Source organism: Ascidiella aspersa, chromosome 9 (assembly GCF_963924565.1).
Source record: "Ascidiella aspersa chromosome 9, kaAscAspe10.2, whole genome shotgun sequence".
Lineage (NCBI taxonomy): Eukaryota > Metazoa > Chordata > Ascidiacea > Phlebobranchia > Ascidiidae > Ascidiella > Ascidiella aspersa.
In genome coordinates, this window is record NC_139455.1 from 9,808,315 (window position 1) to 9,824,639 (window position 16,325).

Here is a 16,325-nt window from a genome sequence, read left to right on the forward strand (position 1 = left end):
CGAGAACGAAACAAAATACCCACAGCAACGCCACGTAGATATCTTCGTATGTTGGTGTATCTGCATAACAATAAAACATTGACAAATGCAGCTGCGGACGTACCAAGTGTTAAGAAATCAGTTGTGCGGTCATTTTGTCATCATCAAGTATTTAAGAATTATAAACTTATAATCTGGCTTGTGTATAACGAAAAAATCATACTTTATTAACCTTCCTGAACATCTGAGCAACTTGAGCCGTCAGACTGTAGTTCTCGACCATACGAACACGAACACACCGCTATGTTGTCCGAAATTTCACAAATATCCTCGCAACCTCCGTTATCCTAAAAACGCATGACATTTTTAACCTTTAATAGTGTTAAGAAAATATACATCTGAGTGACTCAATTAGTATTTGTCGTAGACGCCACTATGTTTTTTCATTGTTTAGGAACACACATCAAGACCTAAAAATCAACAAAACCTATACGTAAAGCAGAAAAATCTATAAAAAACATAGTTTGAAGTACAACGACATATTAAAGCCAAATACGCAGTATATCCAGTACAGAATAAGTTTGAAATCCTCTGAATAAGACTTAAATGTGCCAGAATACGTACTAAATTCAGCGTAAAAAGGCCTAAATGGCCATAATAACGCCTGAAACTATAGGGAGAGGGTATGGAACGATCGGGGCCATGATCTGGCATTGGCGGTTTTGGTGTCGACGTTTTGACGCCCTAGTTTTATTTTGGTACCAAATTTTCGGCCCTGTTTGGGGTTATTGGTCGGTAATGGGTGGGCTTGGAAATGCTATGTAATTAGAGGTGAGGTTTGGGTAAGGAAAAGTGTTGTTTAAGCCTGATTCTGACCATTTAGGTCTTATTCCTAAAGGTCTAGGTACAGGGATGTCCAACATTTTATTATAGTGGGCCGCATTGACACTTGAAATAATTTAATGGGCCGCAGAACCTATTAAGTTTCAAAATTAAGTATTGGCCTTTAGAGTTATAACGGGTATTGGCCTAGTATTGGCCTTTAGAGTTATTACTACTTGGGAGTGAAAATGACTAGCGGGCCGCACAAAAATTTCTCTCCAAAGTTTTTACACACGTGGAGCAAATTCTGGACTGCCTCTGTATTCAACAGTACTTACAATTAGGCAATCCGATGGTAAAACAAAATTAATTTGGTCAGAGGTAAGGATTTGGTATTTACTTTGTCGATCATCATCCAGTGTAAAATCGACATCTCTTCGGCGTTTGTTTGGACAGGTCTAAAAACAAACAAATTTTTCGTCTGAGTCTGATAAATAAAAAAGCAAACCGTTTCATGCAGCCAAGTACTGTTAAAAAGCTTAGAGTAACATGTCACGGAAAAAAATTACAATTATTATTAAATACGCTTATGAAACACCAAATCTACAGGTCGGCATATATTGCAAACATGTATTTTCATATAGGTTATCCTACCATAGTGCAGTTCTCCGCAAGAGAATCGCACACTTCTATGACGCAGTGGGTAAATATGGGGCCTGGGTTTTGAAGGGAGTCTGACCACACAAACGCGCGGAATTTTAGGTGGACTTCGTTTGACTGTGAATTGTTAAGTACTTCCACAGCCGGCGCTCCATCGTACATCTCGTTTGTTGGGCATCTAGAAGTTTAAGAAGAATTACCACAAAAGTAAAGAAAAATGTGGATCATCTCGGTGTTAGCTTAAACCAGGGGTCGGCAACCTTTCGTACGCAGTGTACCAGTTTATGAATAATGTCGAAATATCAACCACTCGCGTGCCAAACATTTTTCTATGTTTGGTTTTGCACTGTCAACCAGCGCTCCGAAGTCAGATACAAACAGCCCGAGTCTGATTCCGCCCAAAAATTGAACCAGAGTGAGACCCCCGAGTCCCACTCCAGTCAAATGTGCAATTTATCTAGCTCCGAGTCCGGCTCAGACTCCACAGCTTGTATTTCACCGACTTGTAACCCAAATAAGATGGATATTCAGCAATCCGCTCATAGAGGTCATGGAATTATGCCATTATATGCTCTTCGACCTTTACAATTTACGGTTTGCTTCTCAGTTTCGAATTTTGGTACTTCGCATGTGCACACGTCGAACTCGGGTAGTTTTACGTGGTCTTACTCGAGTTCCGAGTCTCCGCAGCCCTGCTGTGATCTAACATCTAATTTACGAATTATCTGACATCTAATTTACGTATCTTGAGGGGCGCCGTTAAACCTAATTTAAAGATACCTAACTCAGCTGAAAAACCGAACTGTAACGAACACAATACCGTGCCGGTTATTTTGGAATATACTTCGACGCTTTTCAGCCGATACCTGGAAGTGTTAACTGCAGTATCAGTTTCGCTTTTAGCTTGGTTTCTCAGTCGCACAAAAACACACGAGCTTACCCCCAGGTCCATGAAAACCTTAATCCGGTCCTGTCTATGGTTCCTAGCGTTTTGTTAATCTTTTGTTTTCATTTTAAATCTTTGGCAAAAACATTCTTGTTTGGTCAAGAAATGGTGGTAATGTGGTGGTAATATAAGAAAGCCTAATGCGGTGTAGAATGCATTGTAAACATTAAGCTATTTTTAGGCCATTGTGGCGTAATACGAACGGTTAGTCGCAAAAAGTTTTAACGCCCACCAAAAATAATGTTAAATACAACAAAAATACACTAATTTGGGACATGAACTGGAAATATGTGCAATCATTTAGTTAGCGCTAATGCTAATAACGTTAATGATGTGATAGTGATGTAATGGTTGCACTTTCTTATTAAAGTAATATAACGTGCGCGTTAAATCATTTGGCGTGCCTTGAAAAATCATCTCGCGTGCCAAAAGTATAGCACGCTTGCCAGGGGTTGCCGACCCATGGCTTAAACTCTTCTTATGGGTCCTAAGACGGCATTTGCGAGTTAATTAAGTTTTATGCGGTCCTGCTTAACAATAGTCATGTTGCAGCAAATATAGTATAACAAACATTTTGGAAAACATCGATATACCTTCTCCCGTACCAAAAATACTGATTCGTCATATCAATAAAACTTTCATTACATTCCCTAGTGCGCTACAAAATAAATTTACCCAGTGTTGATGATGTCGTATCTGGGAGGGTCTCCAGTGTTGTCGGTTGATGCCCAGCATTCCACAGCCTTTTAATAACAATATATAGAACAAAATCTGCCTATAAGATACACTTTATATCGCACTTAAACCAAAGTATTAGATATAAACAAGCTAAATAAATCTAAGTAAGGTATTTTATCAAATTCTGCTAAAAAACAGGTTTCTTAGGCTTAAATTTTACGTTTTATAAAAACCGACACAACATTTATTGAAGGCTCTTGACAATATTCCCAATTCCAAAAAAGTTATTACATATTTCTATCGTAATAACCAAAGTATTTTACTGTTTATCTAACTCTAATATTAAATTACAACAGCATTAAAATATTCAAATGGTAATATTTATATGAATGTCGTTATTATTTTTATAATATTGTTTTGTCTAGATTTTTTTCACGTCGTTGACGTCCATCGTCTAATTCAGGGGTTCCCAACCTTTTTTGCTGCTCGTACTCCTTTGACAGACCAGAGCATTCTTCGTACCCCCAAAAAGTTCTAATGGAATTTTTCAGATATATATTGCTAAATTACATTTCTTTTATATCTCAATTAAAGGTTAAACCGGTATTTTCGCACAAAAATCGCAAAAAGAAATTAAACGTCAATTATTTTGTTGGCCATATCTCAGTGAGATATTTGTTGCTGCTTCATTGATAAAATTCGCTAAAACGATGGTTAGATTTTACTCAAGGAAAATTAAGATAGCATATTTGAGAGGTTTTTCATGTCTATTCTTGTTTCGTAAATTGTTCGGTCAATAACTCCTGAGGCACAGCAGATTTCTGTGACTCAAATACTGTATTTTACACTCTAGTTCTAGATGTGGATAGTAGACTGTTTGTAGCAGATTTACAGCGAGACTACATTGAATGCCCCCTATATCTGTGCATTTTCTTCCAAACTTTGTGCTTTGTTGTTGATTGTTGGCAGCAAGTAAATTCATACTCAGTTCTCAAATCTCAATGTCTTAAAGTAGGACAGCGCAGTTAAAAAACGCATTGTTATGAGACAATGAGATTTCTTACTAAAAAACAACAATTATTTGTAGATAATTGTTTGTTTTTTCAAAGCAAAGGTAATGGCATAATATCATTAACAATTCCAAAATAAAACTGTACTGTAAAGCTGTTTGAAAAGCTGCTCTGTGACCCAAGGATCTTCGTACCCCTTGATGTCCAATCTCGTACCCCCAAGGGGTTGGGAAACCCTGGTCTAATTGGTAGCAATGACAGTCAAGAAAACAGTATCTTATAATAAATCCCCATTTTAAGACACATATAAAAACAAGATTTTTCTGACCTGTAGTATTAAAACTTCTGTAACATCACCTTCAAATTTCACTCGGACATGAACGAAATCTGGAACAACAATGGTGGCACCAGGACTTAGCGCTGTTGTAAAGGTGCTGTCAGTAATCTCCATCACAAGTGGAAAAACTCCTGTTTCGTTAATCGGTCCGAAAGTCAGTTTTCTGTAAAAGGTTTATTTAATTTGGTCCGTGTCCAGTCAAACTGCTTTCGTCCTTTCTATAGCCTACTATCGCAAGGCATAGGTTAGGGCAGTGGTTCTCAACCTTTTATGGTTCGTGGCCCCCTTTGAAAGGACATCGACCCTGGTGGCCCCGCCTGCTTATGAAAAATACTTAGCGTTGTGTTTAAATGTTTTTACTTGTTTTACTACTTTCTTAACCTTAATAACAAATATGGCTATTAATCAACAAATAAATGTACTCAGTTTCTAAAGATTTCTAAAAATTCAACAAAATCAATAATTTTCTAAAAAATAACAAATCAGTCATTTGAATTTAAATTAACATAGTAGTCATTACAAAGCTTTATCTTACAAAGCAATTTTTATACATTCGGCTCTGTTTTGTACTGAGCCAAGCGAACGTTATTAGATTCGTCGAGATGATTTCTGAATTTCCGTTTTATAAATGCGTTACTATTACTTGAGAAATGCGTTGTGCATAACCTCGCTAAATATTAGTCCAGTGGTTCTCAACCTTTTATGCTTCTTGGCCCCCTTTGATATGCTCTTAACTATCGTGGCCCCCCTGCTCTTAAAAATGCCTAGCATTGTATTTAACGTGTTTTCACTTTTACTTCTCGTTTTACAATGGAATGCTTGTTTTGCAACTTAACGCCTTTTAAGGAAATATCTGTACCTGGCATTACACGTTAGTTGCTTGCCTAATTGCATTTGACGAACACCTTATGATTAGGCGAAGGTTATCGGCCAGTAATTAGTCGCTGAAAAAAAAAACGCTACGCCGCATATATGGCTGCATTTGAAGCACAGTGATTGTTTCTCCACAGCGATGAGCTGCGTTAATCCAAATTTTCCGCAATAAAACGAATAAATTATATCGTTTTCAATTACCCGACATAAACAGAAGAACTTTTGTAATACCATGACCTAGGTTGAGAGTTATGCCCGTGGTCCCCCAATCACCGCTCCATGGCCCCCCAGGGGGGCCGAGGGCCACGGTTGAGAAACCCTGTATTAGTCTAAAAGCGACCTTTAGTAACCCTGCACCATACTTGCGTTTTACGAGTTTCTTTTGCAAGTTAATGCCCTTTAAGAAAATTGCGAATTTCTGCAACTGGCATTAGGCTACACCAGTGTTCGGCAATTTTTGTTTTGTGGTGGCCTAAAGTACGCTTTACAGAGTCCCACTAAATACAACTACGAAAACAATGGATACGTGACGCATATGAAAAGGATTCCAAAAAAAATCATTTATAGTATAAATTAATAGAAATTTAACTGTACAGTTATAAATCTCACGACTTACCCGGCGCCTTGATATCGAAAACATCGGCAAGCCATAATGACAATATAAAACTAAGAAAACAGGTTACGCGCGAAGCGCGCCAACATTTTTGCGTTTACATATAAGTTGGCAAAAAATATAGCTTGACCGGCACTCTCAGAGCCACATTTGGCACGCAGGCCTAAACCACGCTGAGACAATATCAAAATTCTTAGCCACACCAACTTTTGAAATACACTGCAACAAATTTAGGGCTACCACACGGCCAACAACTTCATAATAACACTAATCAATTCAAAATAACTCGGGACCCATCAAATATGACTCTGCGGCCCACAGTTTGGCTACCACTGGGCTACACGTCAGTTGCTTGCCCAACAGCATTCGACGCACACTTTATGATTAGGCGTCAAAAAAATTTGTTACGAACGTTACAAGAAAGTTTTACAGTCATAATAAAAATGGCACTTTTAAGTTAACTTGCGAATTTCGAGTATAGTGATGCTTTGGTTTTGCAATACCTATATACCTACAGTTACAAAGTTATGCCCGTGGCCCCCCAATGACCGCTCCGTGGCCCCCCCAAGGGGGCCGAGGGTCACGGTTGAGAAGCCCTGGGTTAGGGGCTTGCCTCAGCAAAACCCATTACCTCAAGGGCAGCCTTGATTGGGTAATACGTTTTATCTTTCTTTCATATAATAAACATGACAGGCCTATGCGCGAGAATAAACAGTTGAGCCCTGCTGTATTCATAATAGCGTGTAAATTAAAAAAAATCAACAGCCATGATCGTGATACTATTTTTGTAATAAAAAAACCTTGGTAAACTTAACAGTTATGAAAACATTGAAAATAAGCTTTGATTATTCTTTCCACTGTACAGTATGACGACTAGCCAGTAACACATTTTTGGCAGTATATCTGAAAACAAAATAAGATAGGCTAATGTTTGTATATTACAGTTCTTAAAGGCTAGGCCAGTAGTTCTCAACCTTTTATGCTTCGTGGCCCCCTTTGAAAGGCTCTCAACCCTCGTGCCCCCCCTGCTTATAAACATACCAAGCCTTGTGTTTAAAGTATTTTCTTGTGTTTTACTTCTTTACGTTAATAACAAATACAGCCATGTCCGCGACGCAGTTGGCAGCCTTCCACGACGCAACGGTAAAGAAACGTTGATCTTGTTCAAAAGACAGCATCCAAACGTAAACTTTTTCGCACTTACATAGTGAAAATAGTCAAAAAGTATGTGAAATGGACTCGTGTCTAGTTTGTCAAAGAGGCGGCGGGCCGAACAATTTTCATTGGCGGCCCGCGGGCCGTACGTTGCCGACCCCCGGATTAGGCCAAGGGTATCGCCAAGTAATAATTGGCCGCCCGAAAAAAACGCTGACGCCGAACTGCATGGCTACGTGGCACAGTAATTGTTTCGCCACAGCGACAGGTCTTTAACCAAACTTGTCACTCGTGAACGACCAATTAGGCGTAACTTTCCGCGATGAAACGAATAAAAAGGATTCAATATTCTACTTTAAACATCCATACTTACTAGTCAAAGCAGGTGTCAGAAAAATGTGTTTTAAATCGTTGCAAGAAAGGTTTGCAGTCATAATAAAAACACAAAATCAAGTCAACTGGTAAATTTTGAAAATAGTGACACTTTGGTGTTCGCAATATCTAGCTGGAGAGTTATGCCCGTGGCCCCCTAATGACCGCTCCGTGGCCCCCCAGGGGGGGCCGGGGCCACGGTTGAGAAACCCTGGGCTAGGCTATCAATGATAGCTTTTGGCTGTAAAAAAGTGTTGTTCGATTGCTTAAGACACAAGTTTTTCTCATTTCAGAAAGAGCTTTTTTTACTCCAATTCGATACATTAGGTAGCCCAGATTTTATCAAATATTTTGAGCACTCAATAGAGTGAAGGCTGAATAAACCTAAATTTCTTACTCGATTTTGGGTGATATAAACTCCGAACTAAGGAGGCTATCCTTCTCAAAAGCGCACTGGACCGTTATACAACCGTCTTCAAAACGCTGGACAATTTCATCACGAAGATAAACCACTTTTTGAATGTAGTATTTGATGAGAATATGGGTGTTGTTCATCTGTTTCAAACAAACAATCAAAGCTGTTTAGCAAAGTTGTTATAACGTCAGGCAATAGGGTAAAAGGATGGACGAGGGTTACTATAACTTGATGTGCGTCGTACGATTTTACCTTGTTTTGGCTAACATAAGTACACTAAATAAAATATGTGTGTTCATCCTAACATGCGAGAAATTGCAAGTACAATAGACCAAAAATCCATTAAGGACGTTGTTTGTTTAAAAAAATAATTTTGAGAAAGTGTCGCATGCGGCTTGCTGGACGATGGATTGTCCACCTGCCATAGCAACAAGGCTCAATATAATATGAAACAAAACAAACTTATGTAAAATCACATTAAAAAAAAACATGACAAAAAATAAAAATGGGATTTGCGCAATATAGCAAAATGTTAATCCCATTAATCCAATTCAACAGTTTGGTGAATAAAACTTATTTTACAATTATTTTTTTTTTAACTTCAAACCTTTTTATATATAACCTATATAGAAATTAACTGTATACCAATACAAAACGCTTTATTTTCAGTTACCGAACTTTCGGGCCGACATTGGTTCAGGTTAAAGCTGAATTCACCAGGACTGAATGATCGACAACTTTGTGGCACGTCTGAGGTAGCTGATACGCTCTCATTCCACACTACAAGACGATCACCATCCCGAAAACCAACGTTAAACCGATTCTTTCTACCGATTCTGAAAATAAAATAATGGTTAAGGAGAAATTGCCCTTACAGCATCAGTTTTAGTGTTAAAATGTTTGAAATCATATCTAACAAGCCTACACATAATATGTGTGTCAGTCCCTGACGAAGGCTTGCCGTATAGTAAGCCGAAACGTTGGTTGAAGAAATATATGCCAGAATAACTTATTTTAAATATACTATGCCTGGTAGCAACAGCATATTTATCATTATAAGGTGTTTGCTACTACATAACCTAAAACAAAACATCCTTTCAGATGCAAGAAACTTTGAAATTATGGGCGACGATAGCCTACTTGCTGTTTCAGTTTTATTATCATAGGAAAAAGTTAAGCGAAAGCAAGCTGAAATCTTTGGACGTATAATTGTCCTGAGCAACATTTGACACATAGCAGGCGCGACTTTAAAATATCTTGGTGTTAGTGCTGCAAAAAAATCAGGTCAATGTGTGATAAACGACTAACAATGGATGGAAAACAATTCAGGTTTAATATCGCACAAATGTTTATTCAAGTTACAATTAAAAATAAAATTCCAATCTTGCCTGATTTGAACGCCACTTGAATCACAAACGATCTGTGTTGGCATCGGTGGGTCTAAAAAAATGATGGCAGGAAAACAAAATATATTAATTATATTGTAATACAAAGGGAAAGTTACTTTTAACGCAACGGGGTAATTAATTTCTTTATTGCGAAAGCATTTGCTTTTAATTTGTAAAGGTGAAAAAATAAATATCACTGTATTGTAAAGCTCTATTTATTTTTTGTGATGTGCAATGAGTTGTTGGGGTATTCTTCCACGCGACGCCACAGGTTTAAAAACATCGACTTACTTCATTAGGGTTCATCAGGAAATTTTTAGATGAAGCTTGAGCATATCAATAACATTTTTAAATAGGCCTTACACCAGTACTAAATTAGATATCATATGTTAGGGTGTATCCAAAACCATCGGCGGCAGGTTTACGTTACAAGAACTGATGATGTCGCCATATATTTTCCTTTTTAACAAAACGTCGTCTGATCCTGTTTTTACTCATGTTTTTAACTATGAGTTTTACTTGTTAATATAGATGTCATATGTTTAAATGTTTGCAAATGTTCCAGATTTAAAATTGTTGGTGTCCTCCATTGTTTCAAGAAGCAAAAAGGGCCACTCAGGTAAAGAAGTTGAAAAAAAAATGAGTTTTTTTAGTAGGCCAATTTTATTACAGTTGAGGTATTTTGCCCAACCTGAAACAAAAATGCTGGTAGTGTTATCGGCGGCGAGGTTGTCGGACACTTACTAGAAAACTCTAAAGCAAAAGCAGTCTGTCTGGCAACCCTTTTAATCGGTGAAGCATCACGCATGAGAGACGACAAACGAGTCGGCCAACAAGTGGTACAATCTAAAAGCTGCGACGGTTCAAACGTGTTGGAGAAACGTTCTGAACAGTTGCAAGTTCTAGAAAAAATAAGAATTGCATTGAACGTATAGGCTCGGTTGATAAAACGAAAAAAAATTATTATCAAGGGGACGTGAAAAATTAACGAATGGATAGCGTCTATCAATAAATTTTCGCATAAATATCAGCATGACCTTTTGATACAGATCGGATATTTTTTTTAAATTACAAAAAAGTTCCGCCTCACATTTATCAATAACTGTCCCTGGGCCCCTGACACACTTGTCTCATTCGGACACAGTCGTTGGATATCGCATAATGTCGTTTATCGTATTGTTGCGAACCCTTTATTTGTTTTCCTTTTTTGTCATACATTGTACATAGGGGTTTCGGTGTCATTCACCCTCAAGAAGGTCTCCTGTGGGACGTCGAAAACGTTGGATAACAAACATAATAACCAAAACAGATATGTTGATAAGTAATTAATATGCATGGTAGGACTGGTAGGTCTTCACAGTCGAAGCCGACCCGCTGACCCGCGGGACTCGATGGAGTCGGTTTATTTGACTGGGGTCGGACTGGGGCTCCACTAAAGCTACTCGTGTCCTGAGTTCAACGTGCGCTTTTGCAAAATAGCAATTTCGGAACCGATAATGGCCGCACACTATATGTCATATAGGGTAGACAATTTTTCACCTCACATTCTGACACCCCTATCATTTTGAGTAGAACTCGGGATCACACCCAACTTTATTTTGTCGGTTTCGCAAAATTTGTAGGTTTTAGATTTAAGCGCCTCTTTGCGCTATCTATGCGATGTTTCTATTTATATTTAAACACTGCCCGGATAATGCTGATCATTTTGGCCTTGAGGCTTAATTATTATTTACATAGGAGGGCGTTAATTAGAAACAGTTTTTACAGCAATAAACCAGGATGTTTAAATTAACACACCCTTGCCCATGTCGCTGGACACAGCACCAGGTTAAGTTCTAGATGCGATAAACTGACACGCAACTGAGTTAGAAATACTTTAAATTTATAAGTTAAAGTCTGACCAGATCTCTAGAGGGTCACATGGTGATGAAATGTGGCCAATACAAGCATTTGGCTTGTTATCTATTACGCATCTCACCCATCGCATTTTCCTTCCACCGACATAAACTGGACGACCGACTCGAAATCTTCGAATGTGCGATCTGCCATATCTTCGATGGTGACCATCGCTGCTACGTCTTGAGAATACTCTGTTGTATTGATTTCCGGGCATTCCAAGCTGTCCATTGACACTCCTTGTATTTAAAGACATTAATGACATGTTATAGCCTGGATATATTGATGCATTTCATTAGCGAACTTTTCTTCCCGTATTGTTTGTTTGTACCGTTCACTGATTTTGTTTGACCGATGGAGCAGGTTGGACCCCCATATATTAAGTAATTTAGTTATACAGGTTAAATTACGTTTGATAAAAACACTTAAAAAATGTAAGTTCTTTAAAACATTTTTTATTTAATATATGCATCGCGTCAAAAAATGGTATTTTCCACGTTGGTATTTATATACCAGCGTAACAATTTTACAGCTTGCAACTTTTGCTTGTACAAATACGAAACATATATTGCTGACATTATTGAATATTACTATTTAGAGTATTCTGTATTTAGGTATCTTACCAAGCCTTTTAACTTTCTGTTTAACTGACCTTGGTCAAATGTTTCCCTCTTCCGTCGAGCTGAAATTTTAAGAAACAAAATTAATCATCAGTTCATCGCATTGCATCAATTTTACATTCATGTTTACTAGTGTTTATACTAAACTGAAACTAATACACAATAAAAACTATATTTTTTCCCTTAGTTATTTAGCCAAGTGTCAACCGTACTCGTTTGCTTCTTTAATTCATATTTATAATTACATAATTCAGGCTGCTCATTGTGTTTTGCATCAAGCGTTCTTTGTTTTTGTTACCCATAAAATCAATATTACTTACAAACAGGTTATAGGTTTATTCTTACTCTGGCGTTTGCTCACTAACTCTTCGTTAAGCCTAACCGACAACGATTTGGCACTCGATTAAATAAATGCCGTTCCACTGGGCTATATTCTCATATATATATAGTTAATTTTATTGTGTGAAAGAATTTGGTTAACTAACCGATATCAGGCACAATTACAGCATATAGGGATGGCCATACATTTGCTGTTGTACCATAAGCTACATCCGAACACCACGAAAGCAAAAACATTTGACCGATGTAGATATACTTTTCTTTGGTTTGTATTTAACCGTACTTTTAACATAGCTTGTTTAATCTAATGACAGGTCTACTTATTATGTATAAATTAGGCAGGATTACCGCGGGACATGATTTATCCTGCAATATACTTGTCTGGACCAGAGAACAACTTTTCACTTTCAAGTAATTCGACATACTATCGGGTTCCTTGTAATGTAGCACACATATTTATAAAAGAAGTGGCAGCACGTGGCGTGTTTTCATGAAGAACAATAACGCTATGTCATGACTAGGGCAAGTCTTTTTGGACACTGTCCTATAAAATTAAATTTTGACAAATTTTGATCTTACACAATTATTTTTACAAAATTTTGACACATTAGAAATACATTGATTTATAAACGCATTGCTGTTTAAGGTACTGTATTAGTTCCTTGACGTCGCCAGGTATTTGTTTTTTATGTTTTACTGTCGACCGGTGAAATATGAAACAATATTTTTTTCTGGTTTAAACATAACTATGCTTGATATTTCTGGAATATAAAATACAACAAATATAAAAAAAGCCAAAGTTAAAAGGCGAATCACCATCAAAAAATTACAACGAATACTTTTTAATAAACTTGGCTTACTCTATTTGGGACTATGCTGTTAAGTTTAAAAGTTCGAACAATTTTATATGTATTGAATCTGTAAAAAGAACACGTTAGTCATGTGCCGTGCAAAGGTCACCCGAAAGAAATTGCACATGTATAATATTTACCTGTTGGACAAACCGTTGCTCCAGTTTTAGATATGTAGTAATCGCAGACACATTCCCTTGCTACTGAGAGGTCGCTGCTGGTACTTGAAATAAGAAATCCCATAACGTCCGTCCAGCATATCGTTTGTTCTGTGTTGTTTCCGCTAAGGGCATATATAACGCCATTGCGAATAAAGCAAATCATCCATGAATAAAATATTGTCTAACAATTGTAATGGCTAGAATTTACGAAAGGCCTATATTATAATCTTTAAATATAGTCGTTTTAACTTTAGAAAAGTAATGTTTTCGAATATTCCAAAACAACCTGTCTGTTAAAGTAATTGGAAGTTTAAGTATCTGAGAATATTAGAGGTAAACACTCCATGTGTCGCTGCATTAACATTTATATCGTCCACTATCGACCCATACCGTTTATTTTGCTACTGATGGTACTTACATGTTGCAATCGCCATTACCATTATCGTAGTACCAAGAAGAGTGAAATATGATGTTATCAACAACACTCTCCCACGTGAAGATGTGACTGGACTTTGTACGCATACAATCGACAAAAAAGTTGTTGAGTTCAAGATCTGTTTCACGTCTTTTTCGCAGGCCTCGGCAAGCTAATAAAGCAAAAAATGCAGATTAAAAAAATGAGACACCGGATAAAAAAATGACAGGCCTGATACTTTGAAATGCAAAAGTTTTACAGACATTTTTAGCGACAACAAATAGCAAACCATTTTCAGTTTAAAAGGCCTATTTTTTAATTGAATTAAAAAGTTTCAAGTCGTTGTTTAATGAAATCGAATTAAGTCGATTTGATCAAGACTTAAGTCATTCCAACATGTGACTGTGCAGTGTGCACCTATGACAGGTACAACAGCAATGTTATACTAAGCCGGAAATATTCGAGATTGTTGTCAGTCGTTTGACAGTGCTTTTTTCGTTGGGAAACGAATTGATAAAAAATTAACTCAGTTTAGTTTATAAGGTACAGGTTACCTATAACAATCAAACAAAACTAAAATACTACTACTGTTCTGGCCGTGAAACAATTTTGATAACGGGGCTATACTGACGAGGTTTTCAAGGCATCTGCACAACCAATTTTTATTTGGAAATGCAGCTGACTTTCCGACACACATATCAACTGATTGCTGTTGCTGATTTGTAGAATACTATAAACACGCCATTTTTTCTACGAGTACTGTAGTTTGCGCTGTATCAAATAATGTATAGAAACAATTTACTTAGGTTTTTAAAAATTGAAACTAATGTATTGGAAATAATTTATTAAGGGACGCTGTTGCATTAGTAGGCTATATATATATATTTTTTTAAGAGATAAAGTTATTTACACAGTCAAGTAAACAAAGTCATTTGACCTTGCTTGGAAAGTTAGAATTAGTAATCGTTTTTTAATTTCTGTATTATGACTAATAAAAAAGAAATATCGGCCACCCTGCTATCAGTTTCACTTTATAACAAAAACTTAAGCTACACGAACATTTGCTCATAAAATAAACATAAAGTAAAAATATACCTTTTGAAGAATTTATCAGCAATCCCAAAAGACAAATCGCAAATGCGATTTTCATCATGCCGATAAAAATATACCTTCTTAAATCCCGTAATCGTCTTGCAATATATGGTGTTATCTGAAAAATATTTAATGAAAATATTTAGTTCACTGCTGCCTCACGACCATTTGTTTTTCAATAGAGCTAAACACTTTCAACCGATGTACTTAGGTCTTGCACGGTGCAACTAACTTTACAATTATTACGGAAAACTCGTGCATAAAGTATATATTCAACATATATATTCAATACAGTCCGCGTTGATACAACTGACGTGCGAGCGAACAAATATACAGTACAATAAGAAACGGAAATGCGTTGGATGATTCATGCAACCCTACAACCAATTATTATCGAGGCGTAGGGATTAAAACTCCGCTGGACGGGGTGCATTATTGTTTGCGGCTAGATTACAAGGCACATTGGGGCTCAAAAACTATGCTGTTTTTCTAAAAAGGCTAATAAATTGCACAAATTACTTACAGCACTAGTGGTACGCGACGGTTTACAAGGTGGTACGCGAGTATCTTTCGTTTTTTTTTCACAAAAACTGGATTCACAACTTTATATTTTGTTGAACTGCTTTTTTTACAACAAAAAAAAAATAAAGCCTATTTCATTGTTACGTACCATTACGATCTTCAAAAGACTGATCATATCAATTGTCGACAAGGAGCACAGTTGCTTTGCAAAGCGTACAACGCTGTTGAACAGTGGGCGTTAATTATGTCAAATGATTGCTCTTGATAGATATCATCTACTACTGATTTATAGCTTAATTTTTAAATAATGCTAGTTGTAAGCTAAAAATAGGCAAAAATAGGATTCGATCAAAATAGTTGTTCTACAACAGTGGTTCTTAACTGGGGGTGCCGAGCAATTCTTGGGGGGGGGGCGCAAGCTCTATTCCAATATTTAACATTTTATAATGTTTTATCAGTTCCATGTTGCTTTAGTTACTAAATCTGCTTGTATGCTGTCTTATGCATTACATCAAAATTACACATGTTTACTAAGAAAAGTACCCGAAGAAACACAATCATAATTATTCAGAACAGTATGATATGGTTGAAAAACATCTAAGTTGTACAGCATGCCACCCTCTCTCCACATACTGTGTTTTGCCAATTTTAACAACAAAACTACAAATTTTTTTGCGCTTTGCGCAAACTACGAACAACATTTTTGCTGATCACTAATTGGGGGGAACTCCAATTGTGTGCCATCACCCCTTTTAAAACACGATTAACGCAATGTTACAATTTTTACAACATGTTTGTCAAAATTAGCTCGATGAAAACCAATATACCGAGCAGCTTTTGTGTGTCTTATTATTGTTGTTTAATATCTCAGGGGAGCGCAAGGCACAAAACAATGACCAAAGTGTGTGGGGGTGGGGGGGAGGTAGAAAAAAGGTGAAGAACTACTGTTATACAAAGAGTGGTACGCGTGGCTTTAGAAAACGTCCAAGTGGTACGGGATTGGAAAAAGGTTGGGAACCCCTGGTGTATACTGTATGGAGTGTATGCAGGGCCGGATTAACCAATAGGCTAATAAGGCCCAGCCTTAGGCCCTGGAAAAATTCGGCCCTCATTTTTTAAGGTTACATTTTTGTAAGGCTCATAGTGATACAGATCCAGTACCGGTACAGTACAGGCGCCGC

At 37.1% G+C, this 16,325-nt stretch overlaps 1 protein-coding gene across 1 annotated transcript; it reads right to left on the minus strand.

The window, feature by feature from the left end:
- Positions 1-1,446: 1,446 nt before the first annotated feature.
- Positions 1,447-11,375, minus strand: LOC146132900 (uromodulin-like). The gene is made up of 6 exons (XM_083397593.1): positions 11,227-11,375; positions 8,534-8,696; positions 7,843-8,000; positions 4,424-4,595; positions 3,083-3,150; positions 1,447-1,639 (listed from the first exon to the last, which is right to left on the minus strand). The coding sequence occupies exons 1-6, from the start codon at positions 11,373-11,375 to the stop codon at positions 1,447-1,449; spliced, it is 903 nt and encodes a 300-aa protein (XP_083253719.1).
- Between the last annotated feature and the right edge of the window lie 4,950 nt (positions 11,376-16,325).

Excerpts from the sequence above, each read along its gene's own strand:
- LOC146132900 (XM_083397593.1), bottom strand. The coding sequence starts at position 11,375 with ATGGACAGCTTGGAATGCCCGGAAATCAATACAACAGAGTATTCTCAA. Across the intron at positions 8,697-11,226 it reads GTGGAAGGAAAATGCGATGG|AATCGGTAGAAAGAATCGGT; the intron begins GTGAGATGCGTA and ends TTTTATTTTCAG. Across the intron at positions 3,151-4,423 it reads CAGAAGTTTTAATACTACAG|GCTGTGGAATGCTGGGCATC; the intron begins GTCAGAAAAATC and ends TGTTATTAAAAG.